Source organism: Planococcus citri, chromosome 2 (genome assembly GCF_950023065.1).
Source record: "Planococcus citri chromosome 2, ihPlaCitr1.1, whole genome shotgun sequence".
NCBI lineage: Eukaryota > Metazoa > Arthropoda > Insecta > Hemiptera > Pseudococcidae > Planococcus > Planococcus citri.
In genome coordinates, this window is record NC_088678.1 from 57,496,932 (window position 1) to 57,520,845 (window position 23,914).

At 35.5% G+C, this 23,914-nt stretch overlaps 3 protein-coding genes across 5 annotated transcripts in view; 1 reads left to right on the forward strand and 2 right to left on the reverse strand.

Moving 5' to 3' along the window:
• Positions 1-13,878, forward strand: part of LOC135836631 (uncharacterized) — a 68,496-nt gene extending 54,618 nt beyond the window's left edge. Inside the window, exons 3-8 of one of the 2 annotated variants that reach the window (XM_065351584.1) lie at positions 308-438; positions 10,863-12,306; positions 12,746-13,015; positions 13,104-13,363; positions 13,502-13,640; positions 13,713-13,878. In XM_065351584.1, the coding sequence (XP_065207656.1) occupies positions 318-438; positions 10,863-12,306; positions 12,746-13,015; positions 13,104-13,363; positions 13,502-13,640; positions 13,713-13,752 (2,274 nt within the window). In that variant the 5' untranslated portion in view covers positions 308-317 and the 3' untranslated portion in view covers positions 13,753-13,878. Of the gene's footprint in view, positions 1-307; positions 439-10,179; positions 10,310-10,862; positions 12,307-12,745; positions 13,016-13,103; positions 13,364-13,501; positions 13,641-13,712 lie in introns of those variants that run through there. The other variant, XM_065351585.1, reaches the window with a different exon arrangement.
• A 1,080-nt stretch (positions 13,879-14,958) lies between these two features.
• On the reverse strand, positions 14,959-22,691 carry LOC135836630 (mucin-2-like). 2 transcript variants are annotated; one of them, XM_065351583.1, is made up of 5 exons: positions 21,806-22,691; positions 17,426-17,653; positions 15,517-17,344; positions 15,293-15,439; positions 14,959-15,153 (listed from the first exon to the last, which is right to left on the reverse strand). In XM_065351583.1, exons 1-4 carry the CDS (start codon positions 22,550-22,552, stop codon positions 15,297-15,299), a joined length of 2,946 nt encoding a protein of 981 aa, XP_065207655.1. In that variant the 5' UTR covers positions 22,553-22,691; the 3' UTR covers positions 14,959-15,153; positions 15,293-15,296. The 2 variants fall into 2 exon arrangements, with proteins under 2 accessions (XP_065207655.1, XP_065207654.1); XM_065351582.1 differs by having other exon boundaries at positions 15,517-17,653.
• LOC135836629 (fibroin heavy chain-like) lies at positions 17,660-21,799 on the reverse strand (the record flags this gene model as incomplete). The annotated part of the gene is made up of 1 exon (XM_065351581.1): positions 17,660-21,799. A coding segment is annotated over one exon (4,140 nt), but the record flags the coding sequence as incomplete, so codon positions are not given.
• Positions 22,692-23,914: the final 1,223 nt, after the last annotated feature.

Below are 23,914 nucleotides of genomic sequence, written 5' to 3' on the forward strand. Positions count from 1 at the left end.
CGAAACTGGTTCTCGTTTTACTAAATGCAGGATAGATGATCGGGGGACTTGGGGACTGTAAACATGGCGAATTATTTGTCTCGTAACATCTAGTCGGACGCTGTAATATTTTGTTATCTATTAAAATGATCATCAATCTAATCGTAAATACCGCTTGTTTTATTTGTCGTAAAAATCGACGATTACCGCCAACTCGATAGCGCAGCCGCGTGTAGTACGTGCATTCGATATGAATAATCGAATTACACGTATGTTTTACGAGCTTTTATACCATTCTAAATGTAATTTGTGTTGTATGTGATTGCAGACGTTGTAAAATGCGACTATTTCGCAGCAGAAAGGATGATGTACCGGCCGAACAAACATCGTACAAGACTGTCAAAGCACTACCCGCTATTATATTAGAAGATGACCAAGGACCTGCTGAAATGAAAAGAAGTAAGTAAAAGTTGCAAGTTTTAGATCAACTTATAGCTATAGAAATAGTCAATATGGAATGTAAATATTGAAATATAGGGCATATAATTGAACGCCATAACCAGTAATAAGAAATAATTCGATGACCAGGACGTGTGCTTGTAATGTAGTATGTGGTACAGGACGATCGGTCTGTTTCCTATACATACCTATTACCTAGATATATATTCTTGGAACGCGGTGAAATTACTAATCAACTTTGATCTGTTCCAATTTAAACGAATGTGCGACATGTACAATTATATCCGTATTGTTATCAAGGCAAGAATTTTGGCGAAGTAGGTACATCTACCTGGGTACCTATTATAGTTTAGTTGAATTTTCTTTCAACTGAATACAAAATGCCATTAATTCGCGTTCATAAAGGTTTTTACCAATAAATTATCGAAATTTGTAAATCACGAATTTAAAATTGTACATTGTTAATCTTCGTAAGAATAACGTTTTGCCATTTAGACAAAATAGAGTCTTAAATTCTTGTTTAATTTCTGTATTGTAAAAACTCAAGGTTAACGTTACTTACTTAAAGGTTTTCTCATTGCGTAAACGATTCGTTTTATTGAGATTTTTTCCCTTCTTAATATATTTTTAATTTAATGCCAAAGAATGAAACGTTGATTTACGTTCGTCATGAAGTATTAGCACTACCTATTTGTTTCATTTATTAGAGATGACGAAGGGGTTTTTTTCACATAGGTATACTATAGGTACTCGTAATTACTTTACGTTTGAACTTGGAAGTGAATTTTTCAATGGAGCTTAGTTTAAAAAGATGTAAGTAATACAAGAAAATAACCGTAATTTAAAAATATAATATTGATAATGAAATGCGCTGCGACTCTCGTTGCGTAATGTTGATACGATATATGAGTATAGAGTGTAGATACATAGGTACATTACTCAATAAATCAAGTGCCATTAACACGTAGTTTGGACATGTAGTACAACAAGATCACCAGAAGAAGAATAACACTATATGACTGCACCCATAATGTTTAAAAACGCAGAACAAGTGTAACAGTACATTAAATGGAAATGAGATCGTGAAATGTAACTTATGTCCTCGGAAATCGCCTTAAACGATTTTCATTCACGTACCTATAGGTTTTATTAATCAATATTTTATGAACCACTGACAGGCTAGCTCTAGCTGGTAGTACACACAGATGCTGGCATTTTTCTTCAATTTTAAAATTATTTTATCGTATAGTCAAATTATGAGAATTAATTTTTGATGCTAACTTCGGATCCAAAAAAATTATTCCAAATCTTCAAAAACTGTTTGTAATCCTTTTAGCCTGACAAATTTTAAAGGAATATTTTGGAAAACAGTGATGCTGATTTTTCAGCCATTATTACTAATTTTAAAAATTTTAGAAAAGTCATCAAAAACATAATATGCATTTTTTTCACCTTTTTGCCCAGGTTCGGCCCAGGGAAAAAAACATTAGGTAAGTCTGATCTGATCAAGAAAAAACCATATCTGTGAAGGTCTGATCAGATCAACGCTTATCTGAACAGATTAAATCATCAATCAATGTGATCACTGATCAGATCTGATTAGATTTTATCAGACCTACAAAGGACCCTCAGTAACTCATTATTTTTGTTCCTTTTTTAAATCATTTAAAGCATCAAAACCTGCAGGTGGCGTTCCAAAAAATTTCAGTCACCCGAATGGGAAATTCAGCACCCAACGGGGTTCTAAAATTTCCAAAATTGTAAGTACAACAATTGCAAAAACTGATTTTTAAAAAATGAATAACTAATTGCTTATTGTACTTGAATTCCAACAACATTTTGATTCACAACCTTATTGAGACCAAATTTTGACCGGAGTGAAAAAAAATCAATATTTTTAATCAGGGGGAGAAGGGGTGCAAATTTTTAAAAAACACATGAATGGTGAAATGTAAAACAATGATACCTAATACTTTTCACTCATGTTGAAAGCGATGCTCAAATCGCATTGATTTTTGAAATAAAAGACCTCGATGGAGAATTGATAAGAGTTGTAACTGTTCAGTAATACATACTTCCAAAATTTTGAGGCACTTTTCATGAAAATTTGACCGCCTCGAAAAAATTTCATTATCCTCCCTTATATTAAAATTGGACCTCTAAATTAAATGTAACTGCTAACTCGAATGTGGGCAAAAATATAATTTTTCACAAACAAAAATAATCTGCCAATTTGATTTTTTTCATCAATTTATGCAACTTTTGGGCGATTTTGGAAAATTCAAAAATTCAGCCATGAACCTCGATTTTACTTCCGATGAGCTGAAATTTTTTCTAAAGCTATTAAATGCTATGTACCCTATAAGTCGTCATGCTTTGGTAAAAAAAAATATGCAAAATTGGTTACTGAGTGTTCAAAACTAAAATCTCGTTAATCAGTTTCAGAAATGATAACTTTTGATATGCTACATATGCTCGAACTTTTAAAGAATTTAAAGTCCAAAAATTGGTTCACGATTTTCCAAATTTTTTGAAAAACTTCATACGACCGACCTATTAATTTGGTTGAAATTTTACGAAATTTTCGATCATAATCGAATTTTTAGTCCATTTTTTTACTTCAAAATTGATTATTCATTTTGAGCATGTTTCATCATACATGAAATCGAAATCGCAAATGAATCGATTTTTGGCGTTCGATTGATCGATTTTCGATCATAATCGACTTTCTTGTCCATTTTCTGACTTCAAAATTGATTATTCATTTTGAACATGTTTTATCATATGATTGATCGATTTTCGATCATAATCAACTTTTTAGTCCATTTTTTCACTCCAAAATTTGATTATTTATTTTGAGCATGTTTCATCATACGAAATCTAAAATCGCAAATGAATCGATTTTTGGCGTTTTATTGATCGATTTTCGATCATAATCGACTTTCTACGAGTAGTCCATTTTTTTACGCCAAAACTGATTATTCATTTGAGCATGTTTGACCTTGTAGGAATCTAAAATAATAAATAAATTGATTTTTGAAGTTCGATTTTTTGATTTTCGATGCAAAAATCGTATAATTTAAATATTTTAATGAAAATATTTTTCGATCTTGAGACTGAAATTGGGTCATGATTTTCTGTGCTTTTTAAAAAGTTGTTATGCTATCGAAACGGGCTAAAATTTCAACAAAAAAAGTTCTATCTTAATCTTTTTGAGCACTTTTGAAGAGTTTTGATCCCGAAATGGAGTCAATTTTCGGTGTAGATATGTAGTTGGTCAAATTTCTGAAAATTCACCAAATCCCCCCCCCCCAAAAAAAACAAAAAATCCCAAATTAGATAAGTTGCATGAAACTTCTTAACAATCACCATTAATAATTTAGGGTTCAAAATTCTTTGAAAATTCTAAAAAGCATTCCCAACAAAATGCTCGAATTTTTTATAAACTTTAAACTCATTGATATAAGTACCTATGTAGGTACGATTCTTCTCGAAAAACTGAAAAATGTTGAGTCAATTCTGAGCTCAGAATTCTTCAAAACCCAGTTTTGTTAAAATATTTGAATTTCTCGTGAAATTTAAACCATCATACATTTTCAAAAATCTCGAAAATCATGACACAATTTTGGGCTCAAAATGTGTAAAAATTGCGCAAAAAACATTTCTGCCAAAATATTTGAATTTTTCGCAACATTTTAATCCGTTTTGTCGTCAGTTAATTTTCATTCAAAATAGGGGGGGGGTATTATTTGAAATTTGACTGAGTTCTATTGCACTTACGAGACGTTTTTCGTGAACTTCGGTTCAATGGGCAGGAAATGAAATTCTTTTATTTGCACCTTTGACTTGATGACGCCAGGACAACCATTTTTGTGCTAAATTTGCCTACCAATTACAGGGACACTAGCGTCACATTGTGTTTCTGACTAACTAAAGCAAAGGAACATAAATATTCGGAGTGAGAGAATACCCATCACTAATTTTTTTTTGAAGGACACCTAGATATGTTTCTTCTGACATTTCAGACCCATTCATCTATGAATAAAAAAACACTGAATTTTGCGTGCCCCCAAAAATCCAACCCACTGACAACTTTTTGCCAGCTGGGGTGCAGACTAATCAACTATTGAGTATCTACTTTACATTTCATCATCTCACAAGATCTAGTTCCATGTACAAATTTTGAAAAATTCACTTCCCATGAGTTCAAAAGAACAATGTATGTACCTAGATCTATGTTGAAATGAATGCCCAGACCTAGAGCTGCACACTTTGTCTCTCTACCTCTAGGTCTAGTGTACTAACAATAAAGTAATTTTCATGAATACGTAAGTAAATTGATAAGTAGCAGATCTATAAGCAAGGTACTTAGGATCGTCGAACATAATCAAACTGTCCACCACAATTTGATATTATACGTACTTACATTATTCAAGGAAGTATTCAATTAAGTAACCATACGATTCTTTAGACCTTTGGAACTAAACTTATAATATCCGTAACAAACCCATCATTTAACCATATTTTACCTCGTCCAGCAATGAGAAAATTACAACATGGAAAATACATTACGTAATTATAATTTTCCACCACCGTGCGGCGCGATGTTCGAGTATGGTACTAAGTAGGTAATTTGAATTTCCAACGACGCGAGAAAATCAACCGAAAACGTCACAGATGCGCGATTATAGGTCAAAGATATCTTGGACGGATATCCGATTCATTCCAAAACAAAACCACCGCCACCACCGCCAATAATTTGATAGGTAGATGAACGAAGACCAACGACCTTGCGTGGCAGTTGGTATTTGAAGCTACATATTTTTACGTGGTGTTTTCATAATATCAACAATCAACACGGTTGCGCTATATGTACGAGTAGATATACTATAAGGTGCAATTTGGATGAATAAATTTAAAAATATAAACAATCGCGAATATGGCAATATAGACGTATACGACGCGTTCCACCGGTTGTCTATACCGTTGTTATGTAATTAACAAAAACTTTATGTAATTTACCCAAAGGGTTAACTACATTCCAGCGTAATATCGATTATGATATAGGTATACAAAGAAAGAGAACTATAAATATTACAAACTATACGCGTGAAAGTGTTTCGATTTTGCAACAATAGTTTCCGAACCTGTTCGTCTTAGAAACAGGTTTAACTGGGTGCTCATCTTCATTAGCAATTATAGGTGATTCGCCAATATACTGCGGTTTACTATTATTCGATTTTTTTTCTCAAAATTGAAAATTCATTAGCGGAGAAATATGTATAGCTGAAATCATCTGAGAAGTTTGTTGCAAGTAACGTTAGCTGCATTTCTTTTAACTCGGGTTATATATTTTCTTCTCTCGGCTCTCGAATTTACTCACAGCATCTACGAGTACGTTGAACTGTTTCAGTTTCGTTTTTTTTTATTTATGTTTTTCGTACGATTCTACCGTTAGTTGTTATTAATGGGAGTCATTTTTCGTCCGAAAGTTGAGTAAATGGACATCTTACGAGGTTCTTAATTATGCTGTACTCTAATTGACCTTGAATACGGTTTTAATTTTTAAACTCAGCATCTCTAGCATGAAAATTAAAAGAATAAAAATCTCGATACATTCCAAGTCGACCGTTAAACTAAAACGCTCAACCTTCAACGTATTGCTCTCGTTTTAATTATTACATTATAATATGAAAATGCGTAGATTACAAAATGAATAATATTATCCTATTCGAAAAACTCGAGCGTGTAATGCCAAGCTACTCTATAACAATTGATTATATCAATCACTCGAAAAAAAAAATACACATTACACATGCTACGTATAAGTATACACATTCAAGAACAACGGAAAAAAAATTACATCTTTATAAAAGGAAATGTTAAGAAACAATACGAATTTACATGTGGTAATATCTAATTATCCATTACATATTTCCAAAAGGTATAGGTAACATTCTCGAGCCAATACAATGTACATTGTTATTGCACTTGAGCATTGAGCAGGGTCAGCTAAATGGTTGGTAGGTAGGTCCGCAAAAAAAAACACCTCGATTCCCATAAACATACCGTAATCTCAAATCATGCTTACTTTCTCCGTGATCTTTCTTGAATTACTTAATCGTCGCTGCGATGATAAGTCATCAATGAACAAAGTTCATTAAAGATGGCAAATTATTCGGAATTCTTTCACTTACGCGTATTTGATCGTAAATTCATTTTCACCTGTAAATCGTTTGCTTATAAGGTAGGTAGGGTACCTACTTACATACCTTAACAAAGTCTTGGCTACTTAGGTATACAGCGAAAACATATTATTTAGTTGAATGGAAATTGATCTATTATAATTTTACTGTCAAGAATAGCGAGATTTATAATACAGTAGTGACCGGCCTCTGCAAGATGTTAATTTTTCAAACCAAATTATTAATTGGGGAATAAATTGCGGTTATGTGGCAGTTCGTGGTTTACAAGCGTTAACGAGGTTCCTTTTCGTATTTCTCTACTTGCATAGTGCAGACAAGACACGTAGGTATCAGCTTTCTCTAGTAGGTAGTAAGTATATTTATTTATCCAATCTTGAGAGATGATTTAGAATCCGTAATATTTTAATTACAGCTAATTGATTATTCCTATCTATATCGAATTATGAAAGCTGTAATTATTGAGAAATTTGGAAAAGACTGTAATTAGGGGGGAGGGCAATACGAGCAATCTTGAAATAGGAGTTCAGACAAGCCTCCTTTTCGTACCAAAATGCGGCGAAATTTACAGCACAGATGCCCACCCAAGCTTTTTCCTTCCAGTTAAATTCAAATTTTTACTAAATTTTTCAATTCGATTGAAAAACTCATGTTCAACGTTACTAGATGAGAGGGAATTGAACCCCCCTCTCCAGTTGAGCCCAAAATGAAAAAAAATTCATTCAAGCATAAATTTCGACTGTCTTGGTTGATTTTTTTTTAGTAGATAAAGTCTTAAAACTCGAAAATTCGAGTGAAGTGGACATTGAATAGTTATTTCGACTTCATAGATGCTTACAGGAGGGAGAGAGAAGTGAAAATTTGTGTCCAGCTCTAAAACTAAATATCACGGAGGAGTGAACTTTGAAGAATAATTTCGACAGTGAGAGAAATCCGGAGAAGAAGTAAAATTACTCAAAATTTTGAAAAACTGAAAATTCGTTTCAAGAATTTAGTCAAATAAAGAAGTGAATTGAACCCAACCCACTTCTTGAATTTTTAGCTGTTTTATTATGCTATATAGAAGATTCTCTTATTTCAGAAGGAAAATTTTCGTTCTTTGGCATAAATAGTCAAATCCTCTAACTCCCTACCATACAGTTTTTCATCATTTTTGGCTCGCACTTTTTTTTGTCATTCTGACGAGAAACCCAGAGAAAGTAAAAAGTGACCACTTTTGTTTTTTATGTACCTAGAATCTTCCTTGCTCTTTTAAATTGGTCTAATGTGAAAAACATGCGTCACTATAGTCAAATTCCCTCTCTTCCTTATTTTGATATTCACTTGGTTTTCAAAAGTGATAATACGTAGCTAGGGGAAAAACTTGAAAAATTTTGAATAATGTACAATCCACTTCAAATGCACTTAAAAATTGGGGAAAATTATTTTATCAAAGTCAATTCTATAAAAGTTTTAAAATACTGGATCAATTGTTGAATAGTCATAAAAATTAATAAGAGAATATACCCGATTTAAAATTGTTTATGTATATTCTTAAAGTGGGAACATTGTTGCAAATGAAAAATTTATAAAATGCAATAATCAAAATTGAAGTAAGAACTTTAAAAATTTCGAAAGTGACAGAAAAATTGATGAAATTAAAGTAAAAGTTAGAAAATACAGTTGGAATGTTGAAAAATCCTTAACAATTAACATTGATATAAAGTAATCCAAAAATGACTTAAAATACCATCAATATTAGGTATGTAGACACGAGGGTGGGTCGCTTTTGACCTTTTTTTTTTGAAAATTGAGGAGGGAGGTACTCGATAAAAAGTTGTGGAGAGACCTCAAAAGACTACAGACAATGTTTCAAATTTTATCTGCATCAAAGATCAGTAAAAAAGTTTTTTTGAATTTTTTTTTTGTTATACTTGGAAATGAGAACACCGTTTTAATTTTTTTTTCGCTTTTTCAGGATATTCTGCTAAACTTTAGAAATAACTTCAACTTTTGTAAGTGATGCAAAACCCCTGGAAAGATGGAAGAAATTCAAAACGATTTTATCGCATTCTGAGTGGAAATGATACGGTCAATTATTGCCATAAAAATTTGTCAGGGCGTCAAAGTTTCTCCTGCAGTCTTTTGAGGTTTCACCACAACTTTTTATCAAATCCCCCTATCCCCAAGTTGGAAAAAAAATCAAAAGAAAGAATAAAAAACCCACTTTGATTTTTCGGACCAGCTCGGTTGACGGGGGGAGAGAGGAGAGTTTTTTTCACATTGCCATTAATAGAAAAACTTTCCAGAAATTTCAAAAAAATGACGAATACGTTGCCTATCTTTAAACTTGAAGGAGCAAATGTATGTACTTCAAACTGATGAAGATCCTTTCAAATAATTTTTTACTTCAAGTTCAAAATTAAGAGAGCTGTAACCGTACATTGGATTACATTTTATTTTATTGATCTTTTGTTCAACCAGAACTTTATTGAAAACGCAAAATTCAATGATACCTATGTAAATTGAATACGATGCATGGTTGACAATTTTTTTGAATTCTTAAAACTATCGGTAAAAGCTTCTTCAAACATACTCGTATAATCAAAAGCTAAAAATTGGCGTGATAAAGTGCAATTTTATACCTAAGGTACAAAGCAATATTCATCGCATGATTCGCAAAGTCATTTTTCCTCCGGATTTTTGGACTTTAGAATAAAATTTAAATTTTTTAATTATACCTTATAGTTGTAGGGCAAAAAAATCAATTTCTAAAAATGAAAAAGTCGTTTTGATTTAATTTCTTGCAGCAGGATTCATACTGAACAACCTGTTGATGTAGGCTAATGTTTTCTTCCTTCTTGGTCTTCTTTTTTGTATTTTTCTCCCCACCCTCTCCCTCCCAATAAATGAAAAATGTTTTTGGAGAGGGATCAATTTTTGACTCATCAATTACAAAATTGGAAAAATAGTTACTGATTTTAATAGAAAAGGAGAAAAAAAAGATAGAAAAGAAAATAATAAACTTACCTACCTCGATTAGGTAGTAAGTAATGAGACCAAGAGAACATAGACAAGTCGGTAGCCCATATAGTAGATACTGAAGTAGGTATTCATCGTGCATACCATAATTAAATAAAAAAAACAAAATGGAAAATCTTGATTAAAATAAAAAGGAAATAGTTTTCAATTACAGAATGCGGAGAAACAACATTTTGATGGGTAAAAAGCCCATCTCGGTAATAAAATTTTTCACAAGATGATCAATAACCTGGGTATACTTACTGGTTATTTCATTGGTTTTCGAACGTGCCACGCCATGGTACAGAGAACGAAGAATAAATCTCTCATTTTTTTCAATTCCTATTCGCTTTCTCAATGACTACAAATCAATCTCACGGAATTCCTATACAGATCCATAACTCTCCGGTTTACCGTAGATACTCGTACATTATTAACCTCGACGAAAAAGGAAACACGGAATAACTCAAGTTTGCGTTTTTAATTTCCGTTCGAAAACTGGCAACATTAACGGTAGCTCATCGCCTTGTCAATCGTCACACATAAGTCAATAATAGCGTATCAGTCTTCTGTGTTTTTCGCGATCGAGTGTTGGTTTTCTAAGGAAAATTTTTCGAATCGATGTCGATGTCGTAATTAGTTTGGAACATCGATGGTACCTATGTAATGTGAGTATAGTTCTTGTAATTGGTTTCGGTGCGGTGGATAATTTGTTTAAATGTAGCTAGACTCGTTCGTTTACACCAATTTCATGGCTTAAGCTGCCTACAAACGCACGAGGTAATAACTAAATGGAAAAGTAAACTTCTTCGAGTGATCATACCGATTTAACCTTTTCGTGTATAGTTGTTATGCTCGTTCCTGAAATTCAGGCTAAAAACATAAACTGCCTATTTGAAAAATGATCAATGTCATAGGTGAAACGACGTCGACTCGTTCGTCAATTTGTAATACGATTTTACGACAATTCTTCGAGTAGGAAAATATGTAACGATGTTTCGATTAATCATCACACGAGCGATGAGTTTAATTATCGGCGACAGTATGTTTACAAAATACTGCTGTAATCTAGGTTGGGAACATGCTGATCGAATACGTCTGCGTATCGATTCGTTATAATGATTAAATTTATGTCATCGATTCCTTACGATATTTAATTACCTCGGATCAAGCTGCCGTTATAACCTAAAAACTCATATTTGTCGTTTTTTTATGTTTTAGGACTCTCAACATGGGGCAGGAAAATGGGCAAGAAGTTGGAAGTGCTACGACGCAGCGACTCTAAAGACTCTCTGAACAGTACAACGAGTCGAGGCTCAATTAGTCGCAAATTACCATGGCGTCTAGTGCGATCGCCGTCGTCATCGAGTCAGCTTAAAATCAACGACCCGGTTCCCAATTGCGAACCTATTGAAAAATCCACTTTTAAAAGTTTCTTTCATCGGATCGGCTCGACGAGTATTTTAAACCACTCGACAGATTACGAACCAGAGAAAAAAGTCACCGAGAAACCGATGTACAGAAGTTTATCCACTTCGCAGCTCGTAATGTCATCTTATATCAAAGGAGATGACCCAGCAGACTACATAGGCGATAGTGAAAAAGATACATCGTGCAGCTACGAAGAAAACCTACACACAATTTCCGCCCCCACCATGTCTAGTATTAGTTACGTTCCTACGAAAACAGTCAGCTGTGACAATATCACCGCCATCGAATCAAAAGTAGAACCAAATTTGACGCCTAGCAGTCGAAAGTCCAGCTTTCCTTACGCTTTCCTACGCTCCAAGCTATCAGTGTTACCCGAAGAAAACGGTGGCAGCGTTTTAAAAAATTTCAACTGCCCTACGCCCAGATCCGATAAATCCAAGTATACTCCTCAAAGTCCCAGCTTATGCTGTAAATTCGAGTACAAACGTAGCTCAAGTTACGTGAGCTCGAACGAATCCGGATACGACAGCGATAGTGCCAGAGTATCTGAGAAATCCGAAGTCATCGGAGGAGACAACAGTCCAAATAATTTAAATATAAGTTCGGATGGCGATAATACCAGTTTAGTTGCTCAAAGTACCAGTGATAATAACGACAACGATTCCGATTTCGTTGACGGAAATTTCGCCGATTTCGAACACCATACTGATATGTATCTCGATCAAATGGATACCAATAAATTATTAGATTTATCTCAAATCTATACTTTAGATAGTCAATTAGAAAGTATGTCCAATGATCTATCCTTATCAAATTTATCCGAAAATAGTAAAATTCTCAATACGCCATCTATGAATTTGTTTTACAAAAAGAACGAATATTTGAAAAATAGATTGGCTAGTGAAAATACTACTTCGAAACCGAAATTCACTAGGCATATGTTTATCAAGAACTCGACACGGAGGGAGTTCTGTCGATACATGAAAAATAATATTTCTAAAAGCTACGAACACGATCTAAGTTCGTTACCTAGTTCGGTGAACGATCATACTCATAGATATAAATTAATACGTTTGATTAAAAATACCATTGACGAAGATTTGGGCATTTACTTGACTATGAAAATACATCACATTCCATCTAAAAGTCACCGTTCCGACGAATACAACATACAAGAAACCAGAGAAGCTAGATATGTTGTGGTCAAACTCGAACCAGGCAAAATAGCTGAAAAGTACGTGGCTCACTAGTTACCTATGTATATTCATATTTTTAATAGTTCAGAGTTGATATTTATGAAATTGTTCAAAAATGAAATTTAATGTTTCATAACAACAAATTAATTTTTAAAAAAAATCATTTTTCTATATTTTGTACGTTTACTCCCACTCCCGCTCCCCTCCCCTCAATGAAACTACAACAATATTCATCGATAATCCAAAAAACTTGACTCACATTTTGGGCGCGAATGTTTATTATCCGATCCTTACATAAAACACTACCTAGGTAGCCATCAAAGTTGAAAAATTATTGCGTAATAAGGGCATCGATAAATCTTAATCATTGAGGTTACCTTAATCAAATCTAAACGATCGTAAATTACATCCGAACCAAAATACCTCCACGAATTACTCCTTTAATTATAAATCTAATTAAGGTGTACTTTTTTACAGAGACGGTCGCATCCATTTAAACGACGAAGTCGTGAACGTAAATGGTCGCATGCTACGCGGTATTACAGATTTATTCGAAGTTCAATCAATTTTAAATCGAAGCCTACCAAAAGAATCAGGAACCGGTTACTACGTAGACATAATGATTTCACGAAACACTCGAGACAGACTTACTGATACTGATTGTTCTAGTCACTGTCCTGTATCCAGGGAAAGCTCAACTTGTATATTACTAAATACTTTAGCACTTTCAGAGCAAAGAGATGACAGGTAAAAAAAAACTTCGTTTACACATCAACTCCTACCTATTTGTTAAATGCCTATGCCCTATTTTTACAAAAATCATTTCTTTGTACAGTTGTAATGAAGACCAACGGCACCGAACAGATAAAAGAAACAGCCTTACGTTGAATTTAAGACGTCACAGTACCGCCAGCGAGTCGTTAGAGTGTTCATCGCCATCTGTAATATCGGTTACTTTTAAAAAAGGCGTGGGCCAAAAGTCTTTAGGTTTCAGTATAGTCGGGGGTAAAGATTCGCCTCGAGGAGAGATGGGTATTTTCGTCAAAACCATCTTTTCATCTGGTCAAGCCGCCGAACATGGATCTTTACAAGAAGGTAAGAATTCAATGAACGAAGAATAATGTCGAATCATTATAACGAAAAGCATTTGAATCATTTAATATGACGTATGAAATATTTCACCTTTTTTTTCTAAAATAAATCATGTTCCTCATATACCGTGGTTACTTTCAGGCGATGAAATTTTATCAGTCAATGGTGAAGAATTAGCTGGCCTATCACATGCTGAAGCTATACAAGTATTTAAACGTGTACGAAATGGACAAATAAGGCTGAAAGTGGCGAGGCGAAAAAATCAAAATCAAAGTGACAAGTAAGATGAGTTGCATACCTGCATAGTTACAAGGCGACAACATATGCTTTATTGGTAATTTTTTTGTTACAGAAATAAGGTGCCAGACTTCATGAAAATTAAATTTCAATGAACCATTGCGTGATTGCCATGAGACTCTTGTGTTCCAATGTTTATATAATTTTGTAAAAATATTTAAGATTGATGTTCAAGTGTTATACAATAGTTCTCTCATTCATTAAAATTTTCATGTGTTTTACTTTTTTTAATGCATTGATATTATCTATTAAAATCTCGTTACTTTCGATGCTTATTGTGCTGTAGTGGTTTCCAATATTTTGTCGATTTATTTGATAGTACATATTATTCTAATGATAGGAAGCTCTGAAATTTGTGAAAATTAGATTTCAGTTGTTTCAAGAGTCCTTGTGGTGTTGACTTGATTCCAAAAATAAGTTTTAAAAAATACTCACAATATTCTTGCAAATTAAAAAAAAATTACTAAAATACTGAAATTCATAACAGTAAACACAAGAGGTGTGTGATTTTCAATTTTATTAAAAAGAATGTGCAATGTTGTAATTTATAGCAAAAACAAAACATTATTCAATTCGAATTTCTGTAGCAGTCTACGAACTAAGTACGTTCAATTTAGAATTAAAATATAAAAACAAACTAAAAAATTATCAATTTTCAATCTCTTTGTAATTTTCAAGCCGTGGTGATGTGTCATAACGATTGAAATTAGTTTGGAATTTGGGAATGCTACCTAAAAAATGTTTATGTTACTTGTACGAGTACCAAAAAATGTTCTACATTTATAATCATCTACGAATCATTCCACCAATGTGATGTAGAGAGCATTACTGAACCAGAATTGACAACGACGAAATTGGCTCACGACACGGGCATGATAATTTCGATCTACTTGTAATTTCGAATAATATGTACATTGAGTACAAAATATGATTTTAATTTTTTTTTAATCCATTATTGTCATTCAATTTTCAACTTATGATGGTATTTTCTGCAAAAATGTTCATTGTTCTTGCTAGAAAATTCGAGTAAAAATCAAATGCAGGTAATATCTAATGAAGAAAACTTCTTGTCAAATAGGTACCTATTCGTCAATAAAAACTTCATAAAAATTAAAATAACAAAATAGTTAGTTCCAAACTTTACAAGTTTTTTTCATTTTCGAAAAATAGATTTTTTGTTTTGTTTTTAGCGCATAAATTAATTAAATTTCTGAAATTTGAAAACATACTGATAGTAATATTCATAATCGTGATCCTAAATAAAACTATGTTAAACTGAACATCGGAGGTAAAAAACTGTAGAAACATAAGTAATTTTTTTATTTGTTATAATGGAAAAATTAAAATTAAATGACAAATAAAAATGAACTTATACCTACAAATGACTTCTATAAATACGCAGTCCTAGTATACCTAGTTAAGTTTCCAAGAAAAAACCGCTCATCGTTACAGAATGAATTGGAAACTGCGAATAATCAGACACTGAGATGATTGTCCTATAAATAAATCACGTTGATGTGGATTAATAAACATGAAAAATTTCGGATGACAAATTTTTTCAATGAAAATAATAATACTAATCAATATTACTCATCAGTACATATTTTTGAATAATTGATAAATGTGTAGGCCTACCAAATTAAATAAGCCCCAGGAAGTTCTTCATACTGAAAGCAACTATTAGGCATCCAAGCAAAGTGACCCCTGTCGATGATAAATTAATTCCACTCGAACTAGAGGATGGATTGGTACCATTTGCATTACTGGGTGGAGTTGGAGTACCTGAACAGAAGAAAATTTTGAGTAAATTATTTAGAAATTAAATGAAAAAATGTATCAAATAATATGAATTGAATTACTTTGACCATCGGCAGAAGGTTGTGGTGGAGCTGGTGTACTCGATGGTGTAGAAGGAGAGGTAAGTGTTTCATTTTGTGGAGCTTCTGGAGCGGAAGCTTGCATTTGATCAGACATCGTCATGCTATTGACCTGTGGCGCAGATGGAGCAGGGGGAGATGATTGAACCTGTGGCACAGATGGAGCAGGGGGAGATGATGGAAAAGCTAGAAAGCTACTTCCCAAACCTGCCTTTAGTGGTTTATGTTTATGTTGCGATACCGGACGTGTATTAGATTGAGGAAGTAGTGAATCGTACTGGGAAAGAGAGTCTGAAAGTGATGGTGTTGATGATAAATTGTTCATAAATGATTGCATAGCCGAGATCGAGTCGCCCCATATGCTCTGAATATCGCTCATCATTTGACCAAAACTGTTTGCATTGTTGGTCATGTTATTCATCCCTTGAGTCAAAGATGATAAATTCTGAAGTAATCCTGATACGCCTGATAAGTCGCCAAACATTCCAGTACCGTTCAAAGCCGAAACTACATTCATCCAATTAGAGAAAGGCACGGCTGAACCGGAAATATTAAAAGGTGAACTCCCATTCACATAAGTCATAGGATTAAATAAACCTCCAGGCATTAATGGACTAGCTGTTAGAGGTGCAGCACCATTTATTCCAAACATACTATCAAGCATACTGGTCAGTGGAATTGTCCCATTCGAGCTCGGAGTAAGTAAACTATTCGCCATATTCATAACACCATTCAATAATTCCGATGCATTTCCTGAATTTCCAAAATTAGTCCAATCATTTCCACCAGTAGAAAAGGAAGAGGGCGCAGACGCTTTAGGAGGTAATAAACTTGATAATGGATTATAATAATCTTCATCGTCATTACTTCCAGGTTGAGTCAATAAATCCTGGTAAATATCATCATCAGGGTAATCTTCATCATCGCTTGAATTTCCAAATAAGCTGGAAGGAAGGAAACTTTGGAACATATTTTTTAAGTCAGTGGTACCGTCAGATGTGAATGGTGAGGAGAAATTGAAAATTGATGAGCTGCTATTCATCAGTGAATTCACTGCACTTGTGATTGGAGAAGTGCCTACTGTGGGACTCAGCATTTTCATAAAGGAATTCATAACGCTGCTTAATGGTGATGTCCCATTCATTGAATTCATAAATGGTACTTCATCTGGTACTGATTCACCCGAAGGCATAGTTAATAGGTTGGAAAACGGCGACTCAGTTGCACCCATCGAGCTGAAAATTGCAGATGGGTTCTCCAAGAAAGAATTCATTAAATCCATAATTGGTGAATCGGTACTATTGCCCATACTGAACATAGACGATGTTGCGTTAAAAATTGAATTCATCATATTTGTGAGTTGGGTAAGGTTACCATTGGATGAATTAAACATAGCTGGGCTGTTTTTCAGGAACGAATTCATCATGCTATCAAATTCACTCGACAAATTTGACAGGTTAAATGCTGAAGAGCTATTAAGGAATGAATCAAACATACCAATGAGTGGTGATGTATTCGAATCATTGATATTCATAAATGAATTCATCATATCAGTCAGAGATGGCATATTTGAGGTAAACGAATTGAATAAACTAGTCAGAGGCATGGAACCAGAGTTGAATGGTTGTAACTTTGTTGAGCTACCATTGAATAGAGAATTCAATGTATTTGTCAAATTGGCAAAACTACCAAAATTGGTCGGCATACTGCTCATATTGAACAACAATGGATTGGATAAGTTCATCAACATGTTGCTTGTATTGAAGAATGGATTGGAAAACTTCTTCTTTCCCTTTCCCTTTCCATGTTTCTGAAATGGAAACACATTGGAGAAGTTTGCTGGTGTTGATAAATTGCTAATTGATGTCAAGTCTACAGAATGACCAGGTACCAATGTTGACGTCAAAGGCACTGTAGCAACTCCGGGTGTGTTATTTGATTGATTAATAACAGTTTCATTCTCTGTATCATCAACTGGTCCCAAGCTGCCACCAAGTTCAATGAAGAAAGATCCGAAGGGGTTGCTAGGTTTGCTATTGCTAGGTTTGGGATTCTTCGGTTTTCCTCCAAATGGATTGAAAAGATTTGGAAGTGCATTGTTTTTCTTTGAACCAGTTTGCTGTGAAAAAGTTGGCGAAGGGTTAGTACCAAAAGGATTAAACAGATTAGGTGGATTTGATTGTTGATTGGTGCTTGCCGATTTACTTTTACCGAGATCAAAAAAATTGAATGGATTAGATTTGGATTGTGAATTTCTAGCAGTAGCAGTTTTAGGTTTAGACTTACTAACTGAATTGAGCCCTCCAAATAAATTAAATGGGTTGCTAGATTTTTTTCCAGAACCAAAGTTTCTACCACCAATACCTGTCCCCAAAGCAGAACCTCCGGTACCAGTACTTCCAGGAACAGAGATGGCAGAGCCAATACCACTACCACTGCCTGTTCCAAAATTTGTGAATCCAAAAGCAGTGGTAACTGGTTTAGGAGTGGTTGGTTGAGTAAATAAATCAAATATACCCGAGCCCTTTGTGGTAGTCTTCGTTTTTGGCTTTGATGTTGTAGTACCATGATTGAAAAAGGAGAATGGACCACTAGATCCTGTCCCTGAACTTGAGCCTGAGCCAGTACCGCTGTTTGTTCCTAACCCAGAAACTCCAGAAGTATTTGAGTTCTTTTTGTGTTTATTTTTATGTGATGATTTTTCTGTAGTGGTTCCAGGAGCAGAGAAACCAAAGCTACTGCCACCACCAGTTCCCAAACCTGAGAATCCAAAAGCAGAGGAACCTGGTTTAGGAGTCGTTGACTGAGTGAAGAAATTGAATAAACCAGATTCCTTTTTAGTAGTACTTTTTGTTTTTGACTTGGATGTGGTTGTACCATGATTGGAAAAGGGGAATAGATTACCAGACTCTGTTCCAGAGCTTGAGCCAGAACCACTGCCTGTGACAGTATTTGAGTTATTTTTGTGTTTATTTTTATGCGATGATTTTTCTGTAGTGGTCCCAGGAGCTGAGAAACCAAAGCCACTGCCACTACCAGTTCCCAAACTAGAGAATCCAGAAGCAGTGGTAACTGGTTTAGGAGTGGTTGACTGGGTGAATAAATTGAATATACCAGATTCCTTTTTTGTAGTACTTTTTGTCTTTGACTCAGGTGTGGTTGTACCATGATTGAAAAATGGGAATAAATTACCAGATTCTGCTCCAGAGCTTGAGCCTGTAGCACTACCTGTTCCTGAAGCAGTATTTGAGTTATTTTTGTGTTTATTTTTATGTGATGATTTTTCTGTAGAGGTTCCAGGAGCTGAGAAACCAAAATTACTGCCACTACCAGTTCCAAAACCCGAGAATCCAAAAGCAGTGGTAACTGGTTTAGGAGTGGTTCGCTGGGTGAAGAAATTGAATATACCAGACTCCTTTTTTGTAGTGCTTTTTGTTTTTGAATGAGGCGTGGTTGTACTGTGATGGAAAAAGGGGAATTGATCACCGGGCCCTGTTCCAGAACTTGATGTTGCAGAACTTGAGCTGGTACCACTGCCTGTTCCTGAACCTGAACCTCCAAAAGCAGTAGTAACTGGTTTAGAAGTGTGTTTTCCTTTATGGGTAGTTTTAGGTGTAGTGGGAAATGTAAATGGGTTGAAAGGGGTGAACAAATTGGTAGATTCTGATCCAGAACCTGTACCACTGCTTGTTCCTGAAGCAGAATTGCTACCAGTTCCTGAAGCTGAACCTCCAAAAGCAGTAGTAACTGGTTTAGAAGTGTGCTTTCTTTTATGGGTAGTTTTAGGTGTAGTAGGAAATGTGAATGGATTGAAAGGGGTGAAAAAATGAGTAGATTCTGCTCCTGTTCCTGAACTAGAACCACTACCACTTCCTGAACCTGAACCTGAACCTGAACCACTACCGCTTCCTGAACCAGAACCACTACCACCACTACCAGTTCCTAAAGCAGAACCTCCAAAAGCAGTAGTAACTGGTTTAGAAGTGTGTTTTCTTTTATGGGTAGTTTTAGGTGTGGTGGGAAATGTGAATGGATTGAAATTGGTGAAAGAATGAGTGGATTCTGCTCCTGTTCCTGAACCGGAACTGCTACCACTTCCTGAACCTGAACCACTACCACTTCCTGAACCAGAACCACTACCGCTTCCTGAACCAAAACCGCTACCACTTCCTGAACCAGAACCACTACCAGTTCCTGAAGCTGAACCTCCAAAAGCAGTAGTAACTGGTTTGGAAGTGTGTTTTCTTTTATGGGTAGTTTTAGGTGTGGTGGGAAATGTGAATGGATTGAAATGGGTGAAAGAATGAGTAGATTCTGCTCCTGTTCCTGAACCAGAACCACTACCACTTCCTGAACCTGAACCTGAACCTGAACCTGAACCAGAACCACTACCGCTTCCTGAACCAGAACCGCTACCACTTCCTGAACCAGAACCACTACTGCTTCCTGAACCAGAACTGCTACCACTTCCTGAACCAGAACCACTACCAGTTCCGGAAGCTAAACCTCCAAATGCAGTAGTAACTGGTTTAGAAGTGTGTTTTCTTTTATGGGTAGTTTTAGGTGTGGTGGGAAATGTGAATGGATTGAAATGGGTGAAAGAATGAGTAGATTCTGCTCCTGTTCCTGAACCAGAACCACTACCACTTCCTGAACCTGAACCTGAACCTGAACCTGAACCTGAACCAGAACTACTACCGCTTCCTGAACCAGAACCGCTACCGCTTCCTGAACCAGAACCACTACTGCTTCCTGAACCAGAACTGCTACCACTTCCTGAACCAGAACCACTACCCGTTCCGGAAGCTGAACCTCCAAAAGCAGTAGTAACTGGTTTAGAAGTGTGTTTTCTTTTATGGGTAGTTTTAGGTGTGGTGGGAAATGTGAATGGATTGAAATGGGTGAAAGAATGAGTAGATTCTGCTCCTGTTCCTGAACCAGAACCACTACCACTTCCTGAACCTGAACCAGAACCACTACCGCTTCCTGAACCAGAACCACTACCACTTCCTGAACCAGAACCACTACCGCTTCCTGAACCAGAACTGCTACCACTTCCTGAACCAGAACCACTACCACTAATTCCTGTAGCACTAGGCCCTGATGAAGTGCTCTCAGGCTTAGGAGTAAATTTTGTAAATGGATTGAATAGAGTGTGTTTACTAGGCCTTTTAGTTTTTGCAGTGGTAGTTTCAGGCTTGTGGGTAGTTGGAAAAGTGAATGGATTTAAAGTAAAAAATGGGTTTTTTGTTTTTTTAGTGGTAGACGGGGTACTATAAGAAGTAGGTTCAATTGGTGTGATTATAATTTTTGGAGTAGTAATTGGATAATAAGAACTTAATCCTGACCCATAACCAGAAAACCCTCCAGCACTACTCGTGGGATAACTTGGAATTGTAGGTGGAATAGAATTTGAAGGGGTACTAATAGGTTTTGGAGATTGAACTGTATGCGGTAAAGTAAAAGGATTAGGAACTTGCGGAGTTGTAAATGGATTAAAGTTTGTGTATTGACTGATTGCTGTTGGTGTTATCCATACAGGTGGGTTTGTAAATGAACTGCTACTGCCAGATGTTGGTATTTGAGTAGGAAAAGTAAGAGGATTTGAAGGAATGGAAATTGTACTTGGAGATGGCAACGCAGTATTTAATATTGTACCATTTCCAGCTATTGTATAATCATATGTTTCTTCACCATTTTGAGGAAATACTGGAATAATGACACCTTCTGGGATAATACTATTTATAATATTTTGAGATCCTGTAGGATATATTGGTGGCTCAATCAAAGGAGGTTGAGGAGGAGGAGGTGGTGGTGGAGGAGGAGGCACATATGTCTCTGGAAAACCTCCTACGCTAGAGTCGTAATCAGATAGAGCAGATGGCCAAGGAGCAGAAGCTGGAGTAGGAAATTCAATATTGAGACTAGGAGCGCTTGCAACGTTGGAGCCTGGAACAGGCCATCCACTCAAGGTGGGATTAACACCACTTGAGGTGGGATTAGTAGGATAGCCACTAGCCCAGGTATTAGGCGGATGCGCAAAACTTGTAAATTCATTACCTGATTGGTAAAAATAAGGAGCTTGATACGAAGGATTAGAATAATAACCAGTGGAGGAAAATGCAGATGGATAGCTGTTTATGAATGTTTGAGAAGCAAATGATGTCACTGGTACATTGTTAGATGCGAGTTCATCATACTGTGCACTTCTGACAACTCTGTTATACTCAAAGGATGTTGATGGAATAAAATATTTATTCGAATTACTTACTGAAGGCAGATCGTGAGTTTTGCCATTTGATGATGAAGATCCAGATGAATGGGAAGATGACCCGCCAGTTTTTGAATTTAACCCCGAAACAAGGTTATCATATTCACTCGCTGGTGATGATGGCGGCATTGTAGGGCTGGTGCCTGTGAATAGTCCAGCTGAATTGCTGGCTGATCCAGAGCCAGTTTGTCCAATTGCTTCGCCAGTTCCCATGTTAGGACTAGTTGGACTCATTCCTGGGAATGTACCAGGTAAACTTGCTAATGGTGGGTTTGAGAATGGAGCAGAAGTAGCTGAAGGCAATGAAACAGGCATTGCAGATGGTGGTGTGGCTGGTGGATATGGAATTGCAGATGGTGGTGTGGCTGGTGGATATGGGATTTGTCCAACAGATGATGCGGAGGTCATTGATGGTGAGCTCATTGAAGATAGTGAACTCATCGAAGATGGTGAACTCATTGATGAAGGCGAACCCATATATGTTACTGGATACCCTGAACCAGACACACCACTGCTTGAGCTATTTACCGGAGAAACTGAAACATCAACCGACATTCCAGAAGTATTACCTTCGCCGCCATAATTCAAATCCACCACCACAATTTCATCAGCAACTCCTGTAACAGGAACGAGATTTCCGTTCCCATCCTTGATCACGGCATTTACGTTCTGCGGATTCTGTCCAACATAAATTTCCGCTGACACGAAATTTGTCAATAATAAAACGGCAAAAATTGCCGGCAACATTGTAATTAGAGTTCGAAACAATTCTATGTTAAATTTTAAAGTCAATTCGTCGACAAAAAAAAATTTAATTTAAAAGAACCTTTTAATTCACAGTACACTTGACAAATAACTACCTCGACCAAAATTCAACCTTTACTGACACTCGTTTCTTATCGTAAAACAATAAAACTTTCAAACGAAAAATGGTACGTGTACCTACTGATAACTTTCATTTTAATGTTCCAAGTGATTCTCATAAAATGTATACAAGTACGTTTTAAAATTTCAACATGTGAAGCTTTTTCCCCCGAAAACATGATTCATCGACAAAAACGGATAAATGACGAACACGACGAAAATTTTCTCAATTTGCGCAATATTTTGTCATCAAAACTAATGGGGCGTTTTTCTATGCACTTTTTAGTTTGAAATTGCAACCGATTTTCAGCACGTGAAATTTGAAAGATATCCGATTACTCAATCAAGGAATTTTCAGCTCAATGTTACCTGTGTTGATTTAAGCTGTGGTAATAAATATGAACACTCGAGTAGGTAGATACCTACAGCCTAGCTAAGAAAAAAAAAGGAGTAGGTGCCTATTGGATATCGTGTGGCATTTTTTAGGTATACCTATACTCAAATCGTATTTTTTTCGAGTTTTTGAAACCAATGAAAATTTTTTTCTCGCTAATCTAAAATTTATAAACTTAAACTTCGACAGTATTCGTTTTTTTTTTCAAGTAGGTTGATATGATAAATAGTGACACTTTTTTTAGATTACGCAGCCCTGAAACTTGCACTGTACGTACGAACACACAAACACTCTCTAAACATCGATAAAATTAGAAGAAAAAATTGAAAATGAAATTTCAGAATCAGAATGTATGTATTATGAAATAGAGCATTTGATGACTTATACCTATTGCACACCATCAATAATACCTACACCCGAATTTTAATTAGGTATTCACATGGTTAAACGATTGCCATTTCTATTCGAATCGCTCGTGTTTTCAAAACAAATGAATATTCTTAAGTTGTTGTCGAGTCACAAAAAAATGATAAGAGTATTTTATCGGCTTTGTGGAAAAACGGCAACTTAAATGATAGGCAATATTTCAACGTTTATCACTTTCTGTAAAAGTTTCGCAGCCCTCGCTACACCGAATCAATCTGCGTTGCTCTCAGTGTGTTTTTGATTAAATGAGTATACCCGGAATAGGGGGAACAGATTTTGAGCTTTTACAGCTGTTAACAAACAAGCATCTGTCTCTTTACTCTTCGGTCTCTGATTTATTTTACAAAACTTTCCGATGAAAACTTTCACCAATGAGCGTTTACGGGGACACCTTCGTGTCCGCTTTATTAGTACATCTGTCTCGC